Source organism: Heterodontus francisci, chromosome 17 (genome assembly GCF_036365525.1).
Source record: "Heterodontus francisci isolate sHetFra1 chromosome 17, sHetFra1.hap1, whole genome shotgun sequence".
Taxonomy (NCBI): domain Eukaryota; kingdom Metazoa; phylum Chordata; class Chondrichthyes; order Heterodontiformes; family Heterodontidae; genus Heterodontus; species Heterodontus francisci.
Window position 1 is genome coordinate 68,129,015 of NC_090387.1, and position 26,602 is coordinate 68,155,616.

General features: G+C 42.3%; 1 protein-coding gene and 1 non-coding gene across 8 annotated transcripts in view; both read right to left on the minus strand.

The window, feature by feature from the left end:
* The window catches only part of cpne2 (copine II), a 341,237-nt gene that overhangs the window by 293,408 nt on the left and 21,227 nt on the right, over nucleotides 1-26,602 (minus strand). For all 7 annotated transcript variants that reach the window (XM_068049588.1, XM_068049587.1, XM_068049584.1 and 4 more), the window contains 4 exons: nucleotides 11,500-11,694; nucleotides 5,063-5,242; nucleotides 4,891-4,965; nucleotides 2,710-2,781 (listed from right to left, as the gene is read on the minus strand). In XM_068049588.1, the coding sequence (XP_067905689.1) occupies nucleotides 2,710-2,781; nucleotides 4,891-4,965; nucleotides 5,063-5,242; nucleotides 11,500-11,670 (498 nt within the window). In that variant the 5' untranslated portion in view covers nucleotides 11,671-11,694. The remainder of the gene's footprint in view (nucleotides 1-2,709; nucleotides 2,782-4,890; nucleotides 4,966-5,062; nucleotides 5,243-11,499; nucleotides 11,695-26,602) is intronic.
* On the minus strand, nucleotides 7,625-7,727 carry LOC137379310 (U6 spliceosomal RNA). Its single transcript, XR_010976790.1, has one exon. It is a non-coding gene; the product is annotated as a U6 spliceosomal RNA (small nuclear RNA).

Below are 26,602 nucleotides of genomic sequence, written 5' to 3' on the forward strand. Positions count from 1 at the left end.
GGCAACTGAAGGCGGTGGAGGAACAACAGCTCAAGCCAACTCAGCCCTCAAAGCCACCCGTTTAAAAGAGGGGTCCTTGGATAGCAATCATGAGTGACAATCTTTCCAGATTTCTTTCTCTTCCTAAATTGGGAATACTGAAGCCAGATGTTGTTTCCCTACTATAACCTGTTGAGGTAGCTCAGCACAAACTAACACATAATGAGCTTGGAATCTCTTTAGGCATTTAGGCTCAGGTCCACATCTGCACCAAGATATTAGGTTCTCTCAGGGCCCCACTTCCTCCTCAAGGATAGTTAATGGGACATTTCCAGTCAGCATAACAACTCTTCTGATATTTATTTCAAAACAAATTCAGCTTCTTATTCATACTCATCCATAAAATCTAATAAATCAGCAATATAGAGGATTACTAATTTACTTTTGCATAACCAGTGGGTTAGTACACTGTCCTTCTCCCTCTAAGACCTGGATTTAAATCCAGCTTAAACAGATGAATTGAAAGTCTCTGCTGTCTGCCCAATTTCAGCAATCTGAGACCTGTTCCTGATGGTCACTGGTCCACAAAATGAAGGCACTCAGAAGGACTGGTGTCAGACCTGGGCAATTCCTACATGTGAAATGACAAACAAGGAGGTATAGAGGTGGGAAGAATTTCCCTGAAGTCACCATTAAAGGTGAATTATTTGTGCCAAGTACAGGAGGTTCACTCTACATTTGGTCAGCGCTATACCCATTGATGCCCAAAGTGGAAAAAAGCATTTCATGCCCCAGCACTGAAATCCTTCACCTTGATACGAACAATAATGTGCAGAATGGCTGTATAATTAATTATTCCCTGTGGGAAGAATGACTCTTTTAAAAGCTGCTGCATTTTGTTGATGTTAGCAGTTCTGTGAATCATTCTGCAATGAAGATTTGCTGAGAAATTACACAACAGTATTGGTATTTATCAGGGACTCAATTGGACATGTGGTAGTTAGTATGGATCTGTATCAAGCACACAATGCCACAGGGATCATATATCTTTAAAGAAGCTAAGCAGCAGCTTGGAAAACAATCAAATCAACACGCACAGTGATAAAAACATCTGTAAAAGAGGAAAGAACTTTCAATTGTAATAGTATCTTTCACAATCTCAGGACATCTTAAAGTGCTTTACAGCTGAAGAAGTACTTTTGAAGTGTAGTAGCTGTTATAATGTAGGGACACATGGCAGCCAATTTGCACACAAAGTCCCAATTTAGTGACGTTGTTTGTGGGATAAATATTGGCCGGGACACTGGGAGAACACTCGTGTTCTTCTTTGAATAGTGCCATCGGATCTTTTACATTCACTTGAAGGGGCAGATGGGGCCTCAGTTTATCATCTCATCCAACACTACAGCACTCCCTTAGTATTGCACTGGGAATGTCAGCCTGGATTCTATGCTCAATTCTGTGGAGTGGGGCTTGAGTTCAGGACATTCAGACTCTGAGGCGAGAGTGCTACCAACTGAGCCACAGCTGACACTGGAACAAGTCTCAAATGTTTGAGCTGAAGCTTTTGTCTTTTCAGATGATGTGGCCCCTTCAAGAAAGTATTTTGATGTAGTATTCAGCAATCCTTTCCCCCTCTGCAGTTTATCATAGATGTTCCTGGCCCTGGATGGATATCTCCATCAGCTGAATCACGCATTCCATACTGGTAGATGCAATTTCAAATGGGACAGTTTAGGGAATTGCACCTCATTTACCAATTATGTATGTTACAGCCTGCCGGACTGAACATTGAGTTCAATAATTTCAGAGCATGACGGGCCCCCCGTTTTATTTTTAGTTCTTTTTTCCTTCTTTTTTTATGTGTTTATTTTATTTTAGTTTGTTTAGTTTGTTTCTACTGTGCCTACCCACTGTTTTTTTCATGTTTGTGCTTGGGGCCAGGCTGTTCAGTTTTCTGTCCATTAAAACCATCTCTGTACTAATGCTTTGTCTTTCAGCACACCATTAACATATTGCTTGCCTTTGCTCCATGACCTTCTGGTCAGTTATTCTCTGTGACCTTGTCCTATCAACACCTTCTGTTTTGTTATCTCTTACACCACCACCCGCCCCCCCTCCGCTTTACTTGCTTAAAACCTTTAACATTTCTAATATCTGCCAGTTCTGATGAAGGGTCACTGACCTGAAACATTAACTCTGCTTCTCTCACCACAGATGCTGCCAGACCTGCTGAGTATTTCCAGCATTTCTTGTTTTTATTACAGCTTAGGGGATATTCATTTGCCCCATCTCTACAGATTGAGAAATCTAGCCAAGCCTAGCAAGGTAGTCCTGGGACGAAAGCCCATTATCAACCTCTTGGCCACAGGAGCCACCCAAGTACTGCCAGTTCCCAGCTGAACCTTGCGGGCATCACATATTATCCTTCTTATGGAAACTATTAAAGATCAACCTCTTTATGGAGCACCATAGATGCTAAATAAAACCTTGGAGGAAACCCATGGAATTCCTAAGCACATCACGGAGAGCACCATGAAGTTTTACAAGTAGGACGCAGATACAGAACAACATTATAGGAAACAACAAAGAGATTCAATTGAATCTTTGCTCAAGTTTCATAGGAATGTTACAGTGGAACATTTTAACCTGATGGTCAGAAATATAATGGAGTGATTCAGTTCTTTATATACTTGTGTCCTATAAACCATATCATAGGCTGCAGATTACCTTTTTGTCCAGTTTTCTTCCAGCCATGCTGAGGGTGATTACTCTGTTATCTGAGATTTCTTGGGCACTTATCTATAAAGACAGGAAAAGATGCATTAACATTTCATTTTGTAAATTTATTCAGCCAGTTTCCTAACAGATATGCTATATAGCAAGTGGGTGACTTTAAAACACCTGAGAATTCATACCAGCATACCACTTTTGGAGGAGCTAGAATGAAGACCAGGTGTACAATTCAAGGGTTCACTTGGGCAGTTACTTGGACATTAAGTGATAGCATCAAGCACAGCCAGATCAGTTATACAATGACCTAATCAAGAATGAAGCTTACTCTGGTGTCCCCAAATATATGTTTTGCCCGCACCACTCCCCCAACTCCAAATGCTAATTCACTGGGTTAGAAACTCAACGCAATAGATTTGGTGAGATTGGTCAATCTACTTGGCATGTCTGCTTCATCAAGTCAGTATGCTTTGTATATCTTGGTAATCATTATTACGGAAGAGGTAGTGTTGGGCAAGCTAATGGAGCTAAGGATTGATAAGTCTCCTGGCCCTGATGGAATGCATCCCAGGGTACTAAAAGAGATGGCGGGAGAAATAGCAGGTGCACTGACGGTAATTTTCCAAAATTCGCTGGACTCTGGGGTAGTCCCAGCTGATTGGAAAATAGCAGATGTGACACCACTGTTTAAAAAGGGAGACAGACAAAAGATGGGGAATTATAGACCGGGTTAGCTTAACCTCTGTAGTGGGGAAGATGCTTGAGTCTATTATCAATGAAAAAATAGCAGGGCATCTCGATAGAAATTGTCCCATTGGGCAGACGCAGCATGGGTTCATGAAGGGCAGGTCATGCTTGACAAATCTGTTGGAATTCTATGATGACATTACGAGCAAGGTGGACAATGGGGACCCAATGGATGTGGTGTACCTAGATTTCCAAAAGGCCTTCGACAAGGTGCCGCACAAGAGGCTGCTGCATAAGATACGGATGCATGGCGTTAGGGGTAAAGTATTAGCATGGATAGAGGATTGGTTGACTAACAGGAAGTAGAGAGTGGGGATAAATGAGTGCTATTCTGGCTGGCAATCAGTCACTCGTGGTGTGCCTCAGGGACCGGTGTTGGGACCGCAATTATTTACAATTTATATAGATGATTTGGAGTTGGGGACCACGTGTAGGGTGTCAAAGTTTGTAGATGATACTAAGATGAGTGGCAGAGCAAAGTGTGCAGATGACTGTGAAACTTTGCAGAGGAACATAGATACATTGAGTGAGTGGGCAAAGGTCTGGCAGATGGAATACAATGTTAATAAATGTGAAGTCATTCATTTCGGTAGGAGTAACAGGAAAAAGGATTATTACTTGAATGGTAAAAAGTTGCAGCATGCTGCTATGCAGAGGGACCTAGGTGTCCTTGTGCATGAATCGCAGAAGGTTGGTCTGCAGGTACAGCAAGTAATTAGGAAGGCAAATGGAATTTTGTCCTTCATTGCTAAAGGGATTGAGTTTAAAAGCAGAGAGGTTATGTTGCTGCTGTATAAGGTACTGGTGAGGCCGCACCTGGAGTACTGTGTGCAGTTTTGGTCTCCTTACTTGAGAAAGGATATACTGGCACTGGAGAGGGTGCAGAGGAGGTTCACTAGGTTGATTCCGGAGTTGAGGGGGTTGGCTTATGAGGAGAGACTGAGTAGATTGGGATTATATTCATTGGAGTTCAGGAGAATGAGGGGGGATCTTATAGAAACATATAAAATCATGAAGGGAATAGATAAGATACAAGTAGAGAGGACGTTTCCACTGGCAGGTGAAGCTAGGACAAGAGGGCATAGCCTCAAGATTAGAGGGAGCAGATTTAGGACTGAATTAAGAAGGAACTTCTTCACCCAGAGGGTTGTTAATCTATGGAATTCCTTGCCCAGTGAAGTAGTTGACGCTTCTTCAGTAAACGTCTTTAAAGCTAAGGTAGATATCTTTTTGAACAATAAAGGAATTAAGGGATACGGTGAGAGCGCGGGTAAGTGGATCTGAGTCCACAAAAAGATCGGCCATGATCTTATTGAATGGCGGAGCAGGCTCGAGGGGCTGGATGGCCTACTCCTGCTCCTAGTTCTTAAGATCTTATTATGATAACAGTTTATTTTGCTTTAGTAGTGATGGTCTAAAATTTGACTGTACCATTATCGTTCCTTTCCCAGCAGGTTTCCCATTGGTCAGAACAAGTGGCCGCGTCATCTTCTTGCTTGAAACGATCTGCATCATTAATCAAAAGTTTACTTTTAACAGGGAAGTAACTGAAGACTGGTGTCGTTTTGGAATAATTTGAGATTATACCAAAAGTCAGACCTACCACTCCAAGAGTACATGAAAATTCTCCAAGGAAGTCATGTTCATAAAGCTGTTTACTGGATTTGTCTTGGTCAAACAAGGCAAATTTCAGTTTCTGTACTTCTTCAAAATGATAGTCCACCACAAATTTCTTGGCAAACACTGGGTTTAGATTGTTCATGGCGGTTTCCGTTCTACCAATCTGTTAAAGGAGAGCAGGTACAATAGGAAGGGTTTCATTTTAGGTAATGTCATAACACAAAATCAATCATATGATGGACATTTATTTCATAGAAACATAGAAAATAGGAGCAGGAGTAGGCCATTCGGCCCTTCAAGCCTGCTCCGCCATTCATTATGATCATGGCTGATCATCCAACTCAGTAACCTGTTCCCGCTTTCCCCCTATATCCTTTGATCCCTTTCGCCCCAAGAGCTATATCTAACTCCTTCTTGAAAACATACAACTGCTTTCTGTGGTAGCGAATTCCACAGACTCACCACTCTCTGGGTGAAGAAATTTCTCCTCATCTCAGTCCTGAAATGTTTACCCCATATCTTTAGACTATGACCCCTGGTTCTGGGCTCCCCCACCATCAGGAACATCCTTCCTGCATCTACCCTGTCAAGTCCTGTTAGAATTTTATTGGTTTCTATGAGATCCCCCCTCACTCTTCTGAACTCCAGCAAATATAATCCTAACTGACTCAATCTCTCCTCATACATCAGTCCCACCATCCCAGGAATCAGTCTGGTAAACCTTCGCAGCACTCCCTCTATAGCAAGAACATCCTTCCTCAGATAAGGAGACCAAAACTGCTCACAATATTCCAGGTGTGGCCTCACCAAGGCCCTGTATAATTGCAGCAAGACATCCCTGCTCCTGTTCTCGAATCCTCTTGCCATGAAGGATAACATAACATTTGCCTTTTTTACTGCCTGTTGCACCTGCATGCTTACCTTCAGCGACTGGTGTACGAGAACACCCAGATCTCGTTGCATATTCCCCTCTCTCAGTTTATAGCCGTTCAGATAATAATCTGCCTTCCTGTTTTTGCTACCAAAGTGGATAACCTCACATTTATTCACATTATTCTGCATCTGCCATGCATTAGCTCACTCACTCAACTTGTCCAAATCACCCTGAAGCCTCTCTGCATCCTCCTCACAACTCACCCTCCCTCCCAGTTTTGTGTCATCTGCAAATTTGGAGATGTTACATTTAGTTTCCTCATCTAAATCATTAATATATATTGTGAATAGCTGGGGTCCTAGCACCGATCCCTGCGGTACCCCACTAGTCACTGCCTGCCATTCGGAAAAAGACCCATTTATTCCTATACTTTGTTTCCTGTCCACCAACCAATTTTCTATCCATCGCAATACACTACCCCCAATCCCATGTACTTTAATTTTACATACTAATCTCTTATGTGGAACTTTTTCGAAAGTCTTCTGAAAGTCCAAATAAACCACATCCACCGGCTCCCCCTCATCAACTCTACTAGTTACATCATCAAAGATTCCAGTAGATTTGTCAAGCATGATTTCCCTTTCGTAAATCCATGCTGACTCTGTCTGATTCTATGACTGTTCTCCAAGTGCTCTGCTATAAAATCTTTGATAATGGACTCTAGAATTTTCCCCACTACCGACGTCAGGCTGACTGGTATATAATTTCCTGTTTTCTCTCTACCTCCCTTTTTAAATAGTGGGGTTACATTAGCTACCCTCCAATCCGTAGGAACTGTTCCAGAGTCTATAAAATCTTGGAAGATGACCACCAATTTCTAGGGCCAAGTGCTCTGGGATGTAGATTATCAGGCCCTGGGGATTTATCAGCCTTCAATCCCATCAATTTCCCCAACCCCACTTCTCTACTAATACTGATTTCCTTCAGTTCCTCCCTCTCACTAAACCCTGTGTTCCCCAACATTTCTGGTATGATATTTGTGTCCTCCTTTGTGAAGACAGAACCAAAGTATACATGTAGTTGGTCAGCCATTTCTTTGTTCCCCATAATAAATTCCCCTGTTTCTGACAGTAAGGGACCTACATTTGTCTTCACCAACTTTTTCTCTTCACATACCTATAGAAACTTTTACAGTCAATTTTTATGTTCCCTGCAAGCTTGCTCTCGTACTCTATTTCCATTTCTTAATCAATCCCTTGGCCCTCCTTTGCTGAATTCTAAACTGCTCCCAATCCTCAGCTCTGTTGTTTTTTCTGGCAAATTTGTATGCCTCTTCCTTGGATCTAATGCTATCTGTAATTTCCCTTGTAAGCCATGGTTTGGCTTCCTTTCCTGTTTTACTTTTTTTTTATATTTCCAAAATATACTTTATTCATAAAAATCTGTAAAAATTACATTACCAAACAGTTTCCAAACAGCACCAAAAAATACAAACATTGCAAGGGAGATCAGTTTCCTTCAATACTGTCATGAGTTTCTTCCCAACCCTTCCGTTTCTCAATTGTCATGTCAATTACAGTTTTACATTTACAGCAATTCAGAATATTAACGATACAGTTCGAGGGGTTTCCCATGGATCCAGCCCCTCAGTCTAGTTTGGTGGGGGAACCTAAAAATATGGAACGCTTCACGAATTTGCGTGTCATCCTTGCGCAGGGGCCATGCTAATCTTCTCTGTATCGTTCCAATTTTAGTATATGTGCTGCCGAAGCTTTTGCTTTTTACTTTTGCGCCAGACAGGAATAAACAATTGTTGCAGTTCACCCATGCGCTCTTTAAATGTTTGCCATTGCCTATCCACCGTCATCCCTTTAAGTAATGTTTCCCAATCCATCACAGCCAACTCGCGCCTCATTCCTTCATAGTTTCCTTTATTAAGATTCAGGACCCTAGTCTCAGAATCAACTATGTCACTCTCCATCTTGATGAAGAATTCTATCATATTATGGTCGCTCATCCCCAAGGGGTCTCGCACAACTAAATTGTCAATTATTCCTCTCATTACACAATACCCAGTCCAGGATGGTCTGTTCTCTAGTTGGTTCCTCAACGTATTGGTCCAGAAAACCATCCTGTGTCCACTCCAAGAATTCCTCCTCTACGATATTGTGACTAATTTGATTTGCCCAAGCTATATGCAGATTAAACTCACCCATAATTACAGATGTTCCTTTATCGCATGCATCTCTAATTTCCTGTTTAATGCCATTCCCAACATCACCACTACAGTTTGGGGTCTATATACGACCACCACTAATGTTTTTTGCCCCTTAGTATTTCTCAGCTCTCCCCATACAGATTCCACATCGTCAGAGCTAATATCCTTCCTCACTATTGTGTTAATTTTCTCTTTAACCAGCAATGCAACTCCACCGCCTTTTACTTTTTGTCTGTCCTTCCTAAATACTGAATACCCCTGGATGTTCATTTCCCATCCCTGGTCACCTTGCAGTCATGTCTCCATAATTCCAACCGTATCATACTCGTTTACATCTATTTGCGTGATTAATTCACCCACTTTATTGCGAATGCTCCACGCGTTAAGGCACAAAGCCTTAAGGCTTGTCTTTTTAACATTACTTATCCCCTTCCCACTATTTTTCACTGTGGCCCTGTTTGATTCTGGTCCTTGATTTCTCTATCACTTTTCTTATTCCCCTTTCTGTCTTTTGTTCTCGTCTTTGATTCCCCCCTCCTCTGACTCCTTGCAAAGGTTCCCATCCCCCTGCCATTTTAGTTTAAACCCTCCCCAACCACTCTAGCAAATACTGCCCCTAGGACATCAGTCCCGGTCCTGCCCAAGTGTAACCCGTCCAATTTGTACTGGTCCCACCTCCCCCAGAACTGGTCCCAAAGTCCCAGGAAGCTAAAGCCCTCCTCCTCACACCATTTCTTCAGCCACATATTCATCCAATATATCCTGCTATTTCTACTCTGACTAACATGTGGCACTGGTAGTAATCCTGAGATCAGTACCTTTGAGGTCTTACTTTTTAACTTATTTCCTAATTCCCTATATTCGGCTTTTCAGCCTTGTTTAAACTGACCAACCTGTTGCATTTTACTTAGTATCCTACATATCTCCGGCATGCCCCCTCTTATTTTGTCCTAATTCTCTCTGTTTGCCCTACCTAAGCTTCTCCAAGGCCCACATGGAGTGCAATATACAGATTTAGGAGCCAAATTGGTGCACGATCATGATAAGCACATTGCCCAGCAGGTAATTTCCTCTGCTCTGGGGCCCATTCAAGGTTTACACAACACATGACTTTACATGGGATAGATGTGTATGCTCAGCCCATGACTAGTGGTTGACTTCTCTACATTTACTTTGTGCCATATGATATGTACATTTTTAACAATATATTCCTCTTCCATTTGGAGTTGCACTAATGACAGAACCCACACTTTTTTTCAAGGAATCTAAAATAACCTCGTCAGTGCTGACACACCATTTTAGGAACCCATAACAAACTCCAAACAATTGCCTCTTTTCTCCATTTGGCTCCCAGTCACCCAAACACCTCAAATTTAAATTCTCCATACTCATGTTTAAATCCATCCATGACCTTGTCCCTTCCCATCTTTGCAACCTCTCCAGCGCTGCAACCCCCTTCCCTCAAACTCAAATTCTGATTCCTGCGCAACTGCCCCTCCCTCTCCTCACCAATGGTAGCTGTGCCATAATCTGCCCAGGCCACATTTTCTGGAATTCCCTTCCAAATCCATCTGCCTTTCCATTCCTCTCCTCCTTTAAGACTCTCTTTAAATCCCATTTCTTTGGCCAAGGCTGTTCCTCTTCATATTTTCTAACACCTTGCCCTTTGGATCAGCATTCAATTCTTGGATTATGCCTCTATGAGCACAGTGGGATATTTTTCGATTTCAAAAAGTTATATAAATTCCAAGATGCTGTTTTTGGATAGTAAACTCAGATAGCAATTTGGCAATAACTAATATCTGTTCACAATTAAAGGGAACACAAAACAGTCTGCAAAATACTAAGTACTGTGCAAATTTACAAGTTTGCATCTATGTAGAACTGTTTTCAGTCTTTCTACAGCAGAAAATGTTCATAGAAGCAGTAATTACCCTGTGTAGGAAATACTTCTAAAGAAACAAAATGGTTGTTTTACTTTTGGCAAACAAATTCCTCGTTATTGATAAAACTAATTCAATAGTTGCATCTTCTTGTACCACTGCTTTTTGGCCTATGTCGATCTGGCCTACATGTGTCTGCAGTCCCCCAAACCAACATGATTGACTCTTAATTTCTCTCTGTAGTGGTCTCGCAAGCCACTCATTCATATCAAATTACTACCAGCAGTTCAAAACGTTGGCCCACCACCATCTTCTCAGGTCAAGTTGAAATGGGCAATAAATGTGGCCCTGATATTGATGCCCACATTCCTAGAATGAATTACATTCAAAAAAATTAAACTCAGTATCTTTTATTGTGTCTTATCCCTCAAGTTCGGGGATCCAACATGAGTTTTCCACATGAATCAAACACCAGAAAAATCAGAACTTCAGTAATTTTTCAGTATTCTGATTTGAAATATTCAATTTGTTCAAAGTCAGATTCCAGCCAACTTACTGTTGAAATTTGCTACCAGAGGGGTTGAGGTGAATAACACCAATGGATTCAAAGGGAAGCTCGATAAGTACAGGATGTAGAAAAGAATAACATATGTTGATAAGATGAAGTTAAGTAAGGTGGGAGGGGGGACCTGTGTGGAACATAGACACTGGCATAGACTTGTTGCACCAAATGGCCTATTTCTGTGCTGAAAATTCAATGTAATGTATGGAAATTTAATTTACTTGCATCTGCTTGGCTCATTCATCCTGTGTGACTGACTCAGCTGCAGCTCCCAGGCCTGACTCACCATTAGCTGCAGCAGACCAAGTTACAATCTCATTTCTCCTTCCTCACCGGCCCCACCGTGGTCCAACTGCACCTCAGCCTCTCTTACTTGGCCATGTATTATGTAGCCTCTGGCCCTTACTGCTCTCCTGAATGATACCATTTTAAAATTAATTACTCTGGCTCACATCAGTTGCTGTGGCTCACATCTGCTTTGGCTCCACTATTGTCGTTCCATACTTGTAACTTTTCAGATGCCAGAGTTCTTTCTCTCCCCGCTCCCTCTCTTTGAAACAGAGTTTCATATGGTTAGAGGCTACTTATTTCTTCTTCCCCATATTGGTTGACCTGTGGCCTATTCTACTTTCCTATCATGACTTTCCCTTTTAAAATTAGGTACTGCAGCCCACAGCCCCTTCTACCCCTCTCCATTCTCTAACCTTAACCCACGGTCACTCTTCAGCTCCCCTACTCCTCACCATTTTCTACAATGTTTACCAACTGAACCCATTCGAAAAAAAGGTGAAAAAAAAGTTTATTAAATAACAGTTTTACCAATTGACTGAAACTGTTTAAAACTAGGTGTATTACCCGGATAACAAAATAGTTGTTCTCCTACCTCTGACCATTTTCCATTGATATCCATGAACACTACACAGAATGGGTCAGATTTAGATGTGACATCCCTGTCCAAGAGATTCTGGCCAGACACAGACAACTCCACTTTACAGACGCAGTACTGGGCTGAGCCGACAAGGGCTGCAGGAGCTGGGGTTAGAGTGTACGCCATGAAGCTGATTCACCGCAGACCAATCTGTGGGTTTGACAGAGAAGGAAAATGTCACCTCTACATAAGTTATCTTATAATGTTCAACAGTGACCACATGGTGATAACAAAACACAACAAATTAGCAGCATCCATGTGACTTTTCCTCTGTGCATGCCAAAAACCTAAAAGGGAATGCAGACTAGTTAAAATCATCTTAAATTAACATTAAGCTTTGAGAGTGGCATAGCTCCTACAATAAAATGGTTACTCCAAATCTTATATAATGTGCTAAAAGCAATTATGACATGTGTGTGCAACTAAATGCAAATACATAATGAGGTGGCCACATTTTTACATGTGAGATAAACATGTCCTACACATTCAACCAATAAATCACCTCACATCTTCCTCACGCCATCTTGGGTCCTAATACATCTATTTAACATTCTTAGTCTCACAATCTCTTCTGTTCTCAAATGGAACTCCCACTTTTTCTTCAGTTGATAAAGTTGCCTCCAAGAAGCTGTTTTCCTTTTCATGTCTATGGCTTAAAAACTTAACTCTTTACAAAACCCCATGTGCACAAGATGTCAATACCTGTTCTTTTATGGGGAGGCTCTTCCAGCACCTCTCACTCTCCTGCATGTATAGAATAAAGCATGGTCTTTCTCTCATCTCTAGCCTCCAGCATCTCCTTTTCATTGCAATTTCCCTTATAATGTGTTTTATTTTTATTGATGCAATTTGCACTGCTCCTCTGACTTTTCTCTCCTGTTCCTTCTAAGTCCCAGTTACCATCATCCTACACACTCCTCCTCTTTGCAGCATCCTCACTATGTTGAAATCGTGACTTACTGCACTGCCATCTGTTTAACCAATTCTCTCTCAGGACTTCTTAACTGCTTATTTCTGTTGTTCTTTTTCTCTTACAATTTACATGCATGTGAAAACATAAGCTGGTTGTCTGCTGATGACTACTTAGTGAGTGACCTAGTTTTCTCTCCAACTAGGGTGATGCTGTGCATTAATATGGACTTTGGCCTATTGCCCCAAGTACAGTAATACTTATTATGGAACTACATCTAGTTTAAAGTGCATTCAGGACTATTTTGTCAGTCAATACTGTAAGGAAGGAAGGAAGAGCTTGTTGACCAAGTTCTGGATCATGGAGCAGCGCAAGTAGGCAAATATTTGGGAAATATGACCAATATAATTAAATTCAGTATAAGGAAAAAGAAAGGGTACTTAATTGAAAAATTATAGCATGATAAAAAGAGATCTTGCCCAGATGAAATGGAAGAAAAATTAGCAATTAAAAACTATAGACCAGCAATGGGCAGTATTGAAATAGGAAATGGAAAGGATGCATGCCAAGTGCATTCCAGTAAGGGAAAAGGAAGTGGGAGTAGTCTATGGATGAATAGAAAGATTAGATCAAATTTTAAAAAAAACATTTGTTAAAAGACTTTAGTGCTTACAGGGTGGATTAAATGAAAGTCAGGACTATTATAAAGATATATTAGTATAAAATGGGTGGTTGATGGTCGGCACAGACTCAGTAGGCCAAAGGGCCTGTTTCAGTGCTGTATCTCTAAATAAAATAAAATAAATAAAATATTAGGAAAGCTACAAAAATAAAGGGGATTGGAAAAGATAAGTCGCAGCACGAGAGCAAATTTACAAAATACAAGAGGATAATTACTGACATAGAGATGGGACCCTGAAGAAATAAAAGGAGCAAGCTTTGAGATTGAGGAAATGGCAGAGAAAGAGGTTACTGACATTGTAGAGTCACCATAGAATTGTTAGTGGAGATTGGTCTTCAAGAGAAATTACATTAAAGAAATTATTCAAACTAAGAAGTGCCCTTAAAAACTCTGTGCCATTGCCACCAATTCCATCCCTTTCCTTGGCCACTTTCTCAGACTGAACCAGTCTGTGTGACCTCACAGTTTCATCTGGCATCAGGTTTAGAAGTCATTCTCAGTAATTTAAAAATCAGGTGGATTGATACACTGATTTAAAAAGTTTCTTCAGTGCAATAAATGCACTTTCAGCTGTATAAATCAAACTGCATCAAGTTACCACTCATATATATCAAGAAATGGCAGATTTTGCATATGGCAATATACAGATGACTTTGCCTGGCAACTCTGGTGCAGGGAGGAACCATGTTTCAAAACGGGTGCAGTTTGCACCCGAATCAATGCGGAAACTTTACCTCCTACTTTCTCCTTCATTCCCCTCCCCTCAACATAGCTATACTTTGAACTCACAAGATGGAAAGAAATATACCATAATTCCACATCCAATAATTTACATTGCACTTCAATAACACTTCAACACATACCATCTCTTTTCAGATGTTTAACTGGTCCAAAGTCATATCCTCTGGGCACTGAGATGACTTGTTTAGCTATTCGGTGTGCTATTTCACACCAGCGAAAACATTTGCAAAAGTTCCACAATTTTAAACCCAAATGCAACATTTATTGAATAATTTAAAACATTGAACCAAATGAGGACAGGTTTGAAATTTTCCCTTTGGTCATTAGAAAAGCCCTCATTATTATTCTGATGGCCTGATTCCCTCATGTAGTCTAAGTCTTTATTACTCATAGCACATTATCTAGAAATTGTTGAGATGTAGGCATATGAATGCTTAAATACATATATCAGAGATTGTTCTGTTTGATATTTTAAAGGATTTAAAGTAAATAAACAAATGTGGCCATTAAAATAGCAAGCTCATGGCAGCCTTTGTCTGCCACTATCATAGACAGTAACTTACAGGCTTCCATTATTCGTGTGATGCTATTTCACTCATGGTAGATCTCTGTTCATTTTATCACACTGGGATATTTCACAGCCACAGTGAACATTCCAATATATTTGCTGCCTACCTTACCAAAAAGAGTTGCATTCCTGAGTTTGATGAATGGCCTAGCCAAATTAGAATAGCTTTATTTCTTTAAAAAAAACGCCTTATGTTTAAGTCCTTTAAGTATTTTCTTCCCCTTAGATTGCAAGAAAATGTGAAAGCATGGACTGAGAAAGAGTCTGCTCTTTCCACAAATAACGTACCATCTACCCTGTCATGAACTCTACCTCATCCACCTAACACAGAGGAAAAGTTCTGCCTGAAAATACTCATTGTTCCCCAAAGGTCATGAAACAAAATGACCAAATATTCAACCCTGGCCTACTGCAAAGGACAGATAACATTCTGCCAAACTTCCCACAGCTGCATGAACCAATGTGTCCGTTGCTGTTGTTGGTCATTCAATCCTTTTCTCACTCAGATGTTTCTCCAACCTTTTCTGAAAAAGAACTCATCAGGATATCTAAGTTTCAATGAGAAAAAACTTATATCTAACTTGTGGATAAACTCATCTCCCTCTGGCTCTTTGCTGCAATCTAAATGAAATAATTACTTCTACATCATTTGAGAGACCTGCATCCTGTCTCCCTTGAAGCTCCAATCATTTTTTTTAATTTGAAAAATTCTCATGAAAAAAAAAGCCTCAAATCCCAAAATATTCACTGTTACTCTTCTCTGAATTCTGTTCAACGCAACAATGTCCTTTTGAAAATAAGGCGCTCTAAACTTCGCACAATATTCCAATCTTAAAAGGGACCAGTAGGTCAGTTTTTTATCTGGGAAATGAGGAGGAAAAAAATTGCAATTAAAAAATGCACGGGTGAGAAATTGGGCTCATTAGTGCCAGTTTTTGTGTGTGCTAAGAGTGCACTTAAGAGTTCCAAAATGGCGCACACACACTTGTCGGGCAGAATGTGCTGGATGCCATATTGGTGAAGGAGTTAGCATGTGCACAGTGAACGTCTGCTGGAAGTATGCAAAGCAGGCAGATCGCAGCATCAAACAGTGTTAATAACAGTGCTGCCATTTTGGAGCTCAACACTCCAGCTGACGCTCTCTCTTAACCTTGCACAGCTCAACATGCATTCAATAGCAGGAAGGAACCCCACCAGCACGTTTTAAAGGGATCATCAACTGCTTTCCGGTTAGTTTCTGGTTGATTTCTCCTGGCTGTTGCTTTAATTCTACAAATGCTTGTTTTATTTAAAAAAAAGTTGTTTCAAGTTGGTAAAAGTCTACAGGAAGTGGTGCGGTGGCAGGTGTTGAAGGATTGTTTTGCTGATTTCAAGCAAAGCTACAAACAAGTTGCTACAGGACATAGATGCACTAGTAGACATTACCCTTGGAATACTGAATGAGATGGAGAACAAACAGAGGCCACGCAGAGCAGGACTATCTGCTGGAAGCAGGAGGAGGGGGAGAAGGGCTCTAAGTAGGAGACCAGATCTGCGTAGGGTGTTCAGGAAGAATTCTCCTACCTGTATCTCAGCAAGGAACTGTGTAAGAGATGTCTACGCTTCAACAAGGACGTCCTCACTGAAATCTGACACCTGCTGCAGCCACAACCACAACCTCAGAGCAGGGCAAGGATGGCATTGCCAGTGGCTGTGTAGTTTGACTGTGATGATGAACTTCTATGCACCTGATTCCTTCCAGGCTGGAGCTCGCAGTTTGACGTCCACTGTTGCATAAGGGCAGTGATCAAGGCTAAGAGAGCTAAATACATTTTAATCTCTCTTGCTGGAGAGCAAGCACGCAACTACATCAGGATTGCAGGCTTCACCATGGTGCCATTGACAGCATGTACATTGCTTTGTGGCCACTGCATGTCAACTCTGCCCTATACCGGAACCAAAAGGGGTTCTGCTCCCTGAGCATCCAGCTGGTATGTGGCCATAGGGCGGCACAGTGGCGCAGTGGTTAGCACCGCAGCCTCACAGTTCCAGGGACCCGAGTTCGATTCCGGGTACTGCCTGTGTGGAGTTTGCAAGTTCTCCCTGTGTCTGCGTGGGTTTTCTCCGGGTGCTCCGGTTTCCTCCCACAAGCCAAAAGACTTGCAGGTTGATAGGTAAATTGGCCATTATAAATTGTCACTAGTATAGGTAGTTGGTAGGGAAATATAGGGACAGGTGTGGATGTTTGGTAGGAATATGGGATTAGTGTAGGATTAGTATAAATGGGTGGTTGATGTTCGGCACAGACTCGGTGGGCCGAAGGGCCTGTTCCAGTGCTGTATCTCTAATCTAAACTAAAAAAAAAATAGGCAGTGAATCATGCAAGTCAATGCCCAGTATCCAAGGATACTAAAGGAAGTGAGGGTGGAAATCGCGGAGGCACTGGCCATAATTTTTCAGTCTTCCTTAGACTCAAGGGTGGTGCCAGAAAACAGGAGAATTGCAAACATTACACCCTTATTTTAAAAAAAGGGGTGTAAAGATAAGCCCAGCAACTACAGGCCAGTCAGTTTAACCTCAGTGGTGGGGAAACTTCTAGAAAGAATAATTCGGGACAAAATTAATAGTCACATGGACAAATGTGGGTTAATTAAAGAAAGCCAGCATGGATTTCTTAAGGGAAAATCATGTTTGACTAACTTCTTGTAATTTTTTGAGGTGGTAACAGAACAGGTTGATAAGGGCAATGCAGTTGATGTGATGTACATGGACTTTCAAAAAGTGTTTGATACAGTGCCACACAACAGACTTGTGAGCAAAGTTATAGCTCATAAAAGGGACAGTAGCAACATGGATACGGAATTGGCTGAGTGACAGGAAACAAAGAGTAGTGGTTAATGGATGTTTTTTGGTTTGGAGGAAGGTTTGTAGTCGAACAAAGAACAAAGAACAGTACAGCACAGGAACAGGCCATTCGGCCCTCCAAGCCTGCACCAATCTTGATGCCTGTCTAAACTAAAACCTTCTGCACTTCTGGGGCCCATATCCCTCTATTCCCATCCTATTCATGTATTTGTCAAGATGCCTCTTAAACGTGGCTATCGTACCTGCTTCTACCACCTCCCCCGGCAGCAAGCTCTAGGCACTCACCACCCTCTGTGTAAAGAACTTGCCTCGCACATCCCCTCTAAACTTTGCCCCTCGCACCTTAAACCTATGTCCACTAGTAACTGACTCTTCCACCCTGGGAAAAAGCTTCTGACTATCCACTCTGTCCATGCCGCTCATAACTTTGTAAACCTCTATCATGTCGCCCCTCCACCTCCGTCATTCCAATGAAAACAATCCGAGTTTATCCAACCTCTCCTCATAGCTAATGCCCTCCAGACCAGGCAACATCCTGATAAACCTCTTCTGTACCCTCTCCAAAGCCTCCACGTCATTCTGGTAGTGTAGCGACCAGAATTGCATGCAATATTGTAAGTGTGGCCTAACTAAGGTTCTGTACAGCTGCAGCATGACTTGCCAATTTTTATACTCTGTGCCCCGACCGATGAAGGCAAGCATGCCGTATGCCCTCTTGACTACCTTATCCACCTGTGTTGCCACTTTCAGTGACCTGTGGACCTGTACGCCCAGATCTCTCTGCCAGTCAATACTCCTAAGGGTTCTGCCATTTACTGTACACTTCCCACCTGTATTAGATCTTCAAAATGCATTACTTCACATTTGTCCGGATTAAACTCCATCTGCCATTTCTCCGCCCAAGTCTCCAACCAATCTATATCCTGCTGTATCCTCTGACAATCCTCATCGCTATCCGCAACTCCACCAACCTTTGTGTCGTCCGCAAACTTACTAATCAGACCAGCTACATTTTCCTCCAAATCATTTATATATAATACAAACAGCAAAGGTCCCAGCACTGATCCCTGTGGAACACCACTAGTCACAGCCCTCCATTCAGAAAAGCACCCTTCCACTGATACCCTCTGTCTTCTATGACCGAGCCAGTTCTGTATCCATCTTGCCAGCTCACTTCTGATCCCGTGTGACTTCACCTTTTGTACCAGTCTGCCATGAAGGACCTTGTCAAAGCCTTTGCTGAAGTCCATATAGACAACATCCACTGCCCTTCCTTCATCAATCATCTTCGCCAGTTCCTCAAAAAACTCGATCAAGTTAGTGAGACACGACCTCCCCTTCACAAAACCATGCTGCCTCTTGCTAATAAGTTCAGTTCCCCAGGGGTCAGTGTTGTGATCCTTGCTTTTCCTGATATATATTAATGACCTAGACCTTGGTGTACAGGGCATAATTTCAAAGTTTGTAGATGGTGCGAAACTCGGAAGCCTTGTGAACTTTTAGGAGGATAGTGTAGAACCTCAAAAGGACATAGACAAGTTGGTGGAATGGGCAGACAGGTGGCAGATGAAGTTCAATGCAGAGAAATGTGAAGTGATTTATTTTGGTAGGAGGAACATGGAGAGACAATAGAAAATAAAAGGTACAATTCTAAAGGAGGTGCAGGAGCAGAGGATCCTGGGTGTATATGTGCATAAGTCATTGAAGGTGGCAGCACAGGTTGAGAGAGCGGTTATTAAAGCATACAGTATCCTGGGCTTTATTAATAGGGGCATAAAGTACAAGAGCAAGGAAGTTACGTTGAACTTGTATAAGACACTAGTTTGGCCTCAGCTGGAGCATTGCGTCCAGTTCTGGGCACCGCACTTTAAGATGTGAGGGCATTGGTGAGAGTGCAGAAAAGAGTCATGAGAATGGTTCCAGGGGTGAAGGTCTTCAGTTATGAAGATAGACTGGAGAAGTTAGGACTGTTTTCCTTGGAGAAGAGAAGGCTGAGAAGTGAGTTGATAGAGGTATTCAAAATCATGAGGGGACTAGACAGAGTAGATAGGGAGAAACTGTTCTCACTCATGAAAAGATCAAGAACGAGAGGGCACAGATATAAAGTAAGAGAAGCAAAAGCGACATGAGGAAAAACTTTTTCTCGCAGCGAGTGGTTAAGGTCTGGAATGCGCTGCCTGAGAATGTGGTGGAGGCAAGTTCAATTGAAGCATTCAAAAGGGAATTAGACTGTTATATGAAAAGGAAGACTGTGCAGGGTTACAGGGCGAAGGCGGGGGAATTGCTCTTTCAGAGAGCTGGTGCAGACACGATGGGCTGAATGGCCTCCTTCTACACTGTAATGATTCTGTGATTCTATGGAGTGAGCTCATGGAGTTGTCCACTACTTTCTGCTGGAAAGAATGGGCTCCAAGTTCTGTGAAAACCCTGTGCCAGGTTGGTGCTAGACTCCTCCACGCTCCTCGACATTAACCCCAGGCTTCCCAATGTGTTCACCCATCAGCCTTCTTCTGTAACCTGCACCATTGAAGTGTTCATCTGGGTCCTCTGCAGCAGAACCCATCAATGACCTCACCCTCTGCTGAACTGGCATCTTGCCCCAGCCCTGGCTGTAGTCCACCTGTGCCCGATGTGTCACCATGTGCGAATTCCGCCCCAATCTATCCTCTAAGATATGCGCAGTGTCAAAGCTGGTGACTGTGAGTATGAAATCAGGTGCTGGTACTGTGCCTTCATCATAACTCTCTACTTGCTGTTTCTCCACTGCCTGGCCAGGTTGCAGTTCTTGGGTATCTGAAAGGAAAAAGGCCCAAGGGTAAAGTTATGGCACAGGGATGAGGGAAAAGTAAAAGGTGCATGCTCACACCATCTACAGCTTTTAAATCACAAGAGAGCATGGGATGAGGGGGAAGTGGCATGTGAGGAGGAGGAAGAGGAGGAGGAAGAGGAGGAGGAAGATATCATCATCTTCAATGGTTTCAGACCCGCCGCTGGCCACGGCCTCAGCAATGGGCATCCCAATAATGACCAGTACCATCTCCTCCATGGCATGGAAGTGCAGCAGTCCCCCTCTGGCTAGCTCCTGCCATCTTTGATTGTATGCCACCTTGTCCTGCAAGAGAGAGAAGGAAGTGTACCAATGAGTATCATGCAATTTGTTTGGCTGATGTGACTGTCATGGTTGACTAGTTGGAAGTATGTGTAAGCTATGAGATGTGACAGCAGTGAAGGTAAGGTGAAGCATATGCATGTTAGGTATGAGGCTTGATTGATAGAGATTGTTGGTAGGTGAGTGATGAGTGTGTGATAAATTGAACAGTCTTTAAGGCTAGTGGTGCAGTTGGTGGGATATAGCATTTGAAGATGCATTTGCTGACCTTGGCCACTTGTAAGGTCATTGACATTCTTGCAGCACTACATTCAGATCCTCGGTGCTTGACTCTTGGTGATGACCTCCACAGCTATCTACCCCCACTGCTTTCTGAGCCTTGTGTCTGGAGGGCCTCCCTGCCCTGTGGATACAGGACATCTCTCTTCCTTTCCACCTCCTCTACTAAGGCCTCCAGAGCAGCGTCTGTAAATCTTGGAGCCCGCGCTCTCCCATGTTGGGTCATTCCTCACTGTCTCACAGGTCAGATTCACTTCCAGCAAAGTGGCACCACTTGCAGTAGCCACCATGTACTTCACCTTTAAGAAGTGCAGGGTAGCTTTAAATGATGCGAGCAAGTTTGGATTTTAGGCCCCCTGCTGATGCTTGCAGCCAATGAATAGCACAGTTTATGCTCTCACATGCGTTCAAGTCTTCAGAAGAAGGAATTTTCCTCCACACAAGATCAGGTGGCAGGTTGTTCAACCTTGCCCGTCTAAAAACGAAGACCAAAGTACGGAAAGTCCTCATCAGGGAACTCCTCTTTGCTGATGATGCTGCATTAACATCTCACACGGAAGAGTGTCTGCAGAGACTCATCGACAGGTTTGCAGCTGCCTGCAATGAATTTGGCCTAACCATCAGCCTCAAGAAAATGAACATCATGGGACAGGACGTCAGAAATGCCCCATCCATCAATATCGGCGACCACACTCTGGAAGTGGTTCAAGAGTTCACCTACCTAGGCTCAACTATCACCAGTAACCTGTCTCTCGATGCAGAATTAAACAAGCGCATGGGAAAGGCTTCCTCTGCTATGTCCAGACTGGCCAAGAGAGTGTGGGAAAATGGCGCACTGACACAGAACACAAAAGTCCAAGTGTATCAAGCCTGTGTCCTCAGTACCTTGCTCTACGGCAGCGAGGCCTGGACAACGTACGTCAGCCAAGAGCGACGTCTCAATTCATTCCATCTTCGCTGCCTCCGAAGAATCCTTGGCATTAGGTGGCAGGACTGTATCTCCAACACAGAAGTCCTCGAGGCTGCCAACATTCCCAGCATATACACCCTACTAAGCCAGCGGCGCCTGAGATGGCTTGGCCATGTGAGCCGCATGGAAGATGGCAGGATCCCCAAGGACACATTGTACAGCGAGCTCGTCACTGGTACCAGACCCACCGGCCGTCCATGTCTCCGCTTTAAAGACGTCTGCAAACGCGACATGAAGTCCTGTGACACTGATCACAAGTCGTGGGAGTCAGTTGCCAGTGATCGCCAGAGCTGGCGGGCAGCCATAAAGGCGGGGCTAAAGTGTGGCGAGTCGAAGAGACTTAGCAGTTGGCAGGAAAAAGACAGAAGCGCAAGGAGAGAGCCAACTGTGTAACAGCCCCGACAACCAATTTTATCTGCAGCACCTGTGGAAGAGTCTGTCACTCTAGAATTGGCCTTTATAGCCACACCAGGTGCTGCTTCACAAACCACTGACCACCTCCAGGCGCTTACCCATTGTCTCCAGAGACAAGGAGGCCAAAGATAAGAAGATAGGAAGATGCAGAAATTGTTATAATGAGCAGACAGCATGAAATTGGCATGCTGCCTGCATTACATTGAACGGGTGGGGGGGTAATCACAGATTGCCATCCCCTCACCTGTTTTCAGGGAATATCCAATTTAGCCCCCCACCCAATACTTTAAAAAAAGCAATACTTCAGGCTGTACTGTGTTGCAGTTCAAGTGACAAATAGGATACCTCCGTGAAGCACAAGACAGTCCCACTGTGAGCAAGCTCAAAGGAAAATAAGGTGCGACTGTCATGAAATGGACTCGAAGGTCTATGAACCTCACGGAAGAATCGCCACACTTACCACTGCATATAATTACTTCATGCCTTAGACCGGTCAGCTAGGCTCAGGCAACCCCCGGTCTGTACGCACAAGTACCTTTTACAAAAGTATCAATGCAAGATAATTTGATGGAAATTATAAAACTATTTAACTACATGGAAAAACAAAGTAAACAGGATTGGGCGGATTGCAAACCAACCAGCTGCACTCAGCGTGTCCCGTCTTATACACAAGCACTATGCTGTGAGATTGGATGTAACACGTCAGTATCTCATCCACTCAGCTTGATAAAGGAGGAACCTAGTAATTAAAGAGAAAAACAATGATCCCTTACGTTTGATCACTTTTGGCTGGGGGACCTGAGAAACAGACTGGTTTGTACATGTTTGCCTGTAAATCTATGTGGAACATTTTGACATGCATTTGTTAGGCAGGCTCCTTCATTTGTTTTTAAACTTCTACTTCCCTGTTACTCGTTGTCCTTTATCTATAATTTATTTTGTATTTCTCCTTTCTTGCACTTGGACCAGTTATAAGCTTTTGTATGAACTGCTTTATTGACATCTTTTTAGTTTGTTATTTCAGTTTATCCATTCCTTTTTTATCATCACTGTTTCCTATTTTCACACATGAAGATATTTTTAGGACTCCTCTGAGCATGTCAGAGCAAGATGAAGTACAGAAAGGTGCACACAGAAAGTAACTCAGAATAGGTGACAGACTGGTATAATTCAACAAGCTGTTGAGTTTTTTAAAAATGTATTGAAAAATTCACTTTGAACCCAGATGGTACATACACTGTGAGAAGTTTTAAATGTCTGTTTTAGAAGGGGCTTTTTTTTGTTACTTTGAAATGAGGGATATCAGAATACAAGTATTTTTTTGTTCGTGTATAAGCTCTCCCATCTAAGCACCTTAAACCCAAACTCATCCTCTGGTGTCCCAAGCATTTGGTTTTCCTAGCCTTCATAGGGATGTGCCACAGAGCTTTCATGGCCACATTAAAAAATGCTTAAATCCAAGTTCCATCCAGCCTATCAAAATTCAAACAGGACAAACCAGTAATAAAGTGCAATATAACAGTGTTCTCAAGGTTTGGAGCATTAGTTTGGACACCACTGAGATAACAACCTAGGGTACCACTACTTTTCAACATTGAATCAGGATTGCCAATATTGGGAGCAAACTCAATAGTGGAGGAGCGTTAATGTGGTGTGACTCTGTCATTTAAAAGATTCCATCTGTAGGTTGAAGTAAACGTCACCAAAGAAACCACCAGACCCACCACCCTATATTACCACATGTCTCAGTCTGTTCAATCCAAAAGACTCAGTCAGCCTCCTGGGTCTTCTCAAAAGCTATGTTTCATTCGTAGAAATTATTGTAAAATTATTGCACCTAAAGTGAAAAATAAGCAGCGCTCAATAAAGTTTTGTTATAAACTTACAGGTACAATGAAGAGAGATGTTAGGGGTATGGTAGTGTAGGGGTTATATTAGTGGACTAATAATCTAAAGGATAGAAGTTCAAATCCCGCCACTGCAGTTTGAGAATTTGAATTCAGTTTTAATAAAAATTTAGAAATAAAAAGCTAGTATCAATAACAGTGATCATGAAGCTATCGGACTGGCATAAAAGCCCAACTGGTATCATTAATGTCCTTCTGGGAAGGACGCCTGTTGTCCTTAGCTGGTCTGGCCTATGTGTGACACCAACCCCACACTAGTGTGGTTGACTCTTAACTGTCCTCTGAAATGGTCTAGCAAGCCACACAGTTGTATTGCAACGCTTTGAGATGACGACTCACCACCTTTTCAGCGTGGCGAGAGATGGGCAGTAAATGCTGGCTTTGCCAATGATACTCACATCCCAAGAACAAACACATAAAAAAATGTTGGGTTTCAATTGTCTCAGTATAATTCCATTTAGGAGTGTCACAACCATTAGATTGATCTTCCAATCCAACAATGCTTGAGCGGGTCCATGCGTTATGTCCTATGGCAGCAAAACAGAAAGGTCCCAGTTTGATAGCTGGTGTGTGATCTCAGTTTGGCAGCAATAGGGTACTCGGAGTCCCCAGTTTAGAATGAGTTGACATTTGTTTTTAAAAACAAATGCATCAAGGTTTCTGCTCGAGCGAGTTTTGCTCGGAATTTGTGCATTTAGCCAGCATCCAGCTTGACTGCAATTCTCTAATGGGGCAACAGTGTGCAGATGCCTATAGATCACTAACCCAGAAGATGCATGATAAGGGGAGAAAATCTAGAAGGAAGAAGGAAATCATAATTGGAGTTTTTTTTTGTTAGAGATGGTCGATAATTCAGAGTCACTTGAGTGAATGTTGAGACAAAAAGGAAATGAGTTTCATAATCATTAGGGAGATAATGAAAGTTCAAACTTTCAAAAATTACAGATAAAGGAAGTCAAATGTGGCAACCTTTGGGTGGGGAGTTAATGCATATTGCTCACACTAATGCTCCTGTTAAGTATGTCCCCTTTATAAAAAAAAGTTCACCATTTCCCTCCTCTTAAAAGTTGGTGATAAATTCTAGACTGAGATGTCTGAACCTATCATAAGTGGAACACTTTGGATCAAGTTGAATTAACAGCTGGGATAATTCAGACTTCAAATGTCATTGAATGTTCCTTGCAAGGACAACAGTGGATGAACATCAGGCCTATTGGACTCCTATACCCACTATGCCATATAAACCTGACTGGTCAGACCTTGTTCATTCAGAGTTATTCTTCTACTTTAGAAGAAAACTTACATTTGTATATCCCCTTTCATGCATTTGGGATCTCCTAAAGTGCTTTGCAACTAACAAAGTACTTTTGAAGTATAGTCATGTTGTAAAGTGGGAAATGCAGCAACCAATTTGCACGCAGCAAAGTCCCCAAACAGCAAGGTAATAAATGATCAACTATACTTTTCTGAGCTGGGTTTTTCTTTAAAGATACTTTGAGTTGGCTGCTTTTTCGCTCTCCGCCTGACTCACTGTAGGTAGCAAGAACCAGTATTTTTAGCCTTTAGCAAGTTTTGCAACAGAAAATCTTGATCAATGATCACAGATGAGAAAAGTAAGTGCAGGGCAACATCTAGGCAATAGCAAGCAGAATATAGTAAGGTTTACGAGAAAGATGGTGAAGGACACAAGTAAGCCAATGACCAAAGTAATAAATTGGAAAAAGCTGATTTTAAGGGGATGAAAATGGGACAGCAGAAAGTAAACTGGTAAAAGGTGACTGACAAAGAAAGAAATAGAACAGCAGTGGGAAACATTTAAAACAGTGACCAATAGAATAAAGGAAAAATATAGCCTCTCTAAAAAAAACAAGAACAATCTAATTGGTAACGATATATCAATCGCTCATTATGAAGAGTAAAACTGAAACCATAGAAAAAGGCATGTACTTAGTCCAGAGACCACCAAACGAGGAGGATGACATGAGGGAATGCAAAAAGGTCAGGAAAGTAACAAAAAAAGGATGGCAAAGAAAAACTATAAAATAAAAATTATCTAGGAATATAAAAACGGTAGTGTGTTCTACAGACACATAAGTAACAATCTGAATAGGGATGAAGTCTCTAAGGGATACACACAACAAATTCAGATAATGACAGTGAAATGGCAGAATTATTAAATAATTACTTTGCCTCCGTTTTAACAAGGAGATCAACATGGTGAATATGGCATTTGAAGAAGAGATCAAGAACAATATCAAGACATTTAAGATAGAAAGGGGTGTGAGATAACTGATAAACGAATCAAATGTGAGAATAAAACCCTTGGTCTGGATGGATTGCATCTGCACATATTAAAAGAAAAGAGCCAGATATTTACAACCGCCCCGTACCCCCCAAAACTCCACTGCAGAAGCGGGCTGGAGGTGGGTGGGGGGGGCGGGGGGTGCAGGGGGGAGTTCAGGGAAGGGGGGAGGGCTTGTAAAATTGAATGGGAGGAGCCGTTCCTGTTGCAATTTTACAAGGGGCAGTGGGGTGAAAAATGGCCCGCCTGCCCCAGGCCAATTAAGGCCCTTAAGTTGACAATTAACTTCCACTTAAGGGCCTCCTCCTGCCACTGGTATTTTATCAGCGGCC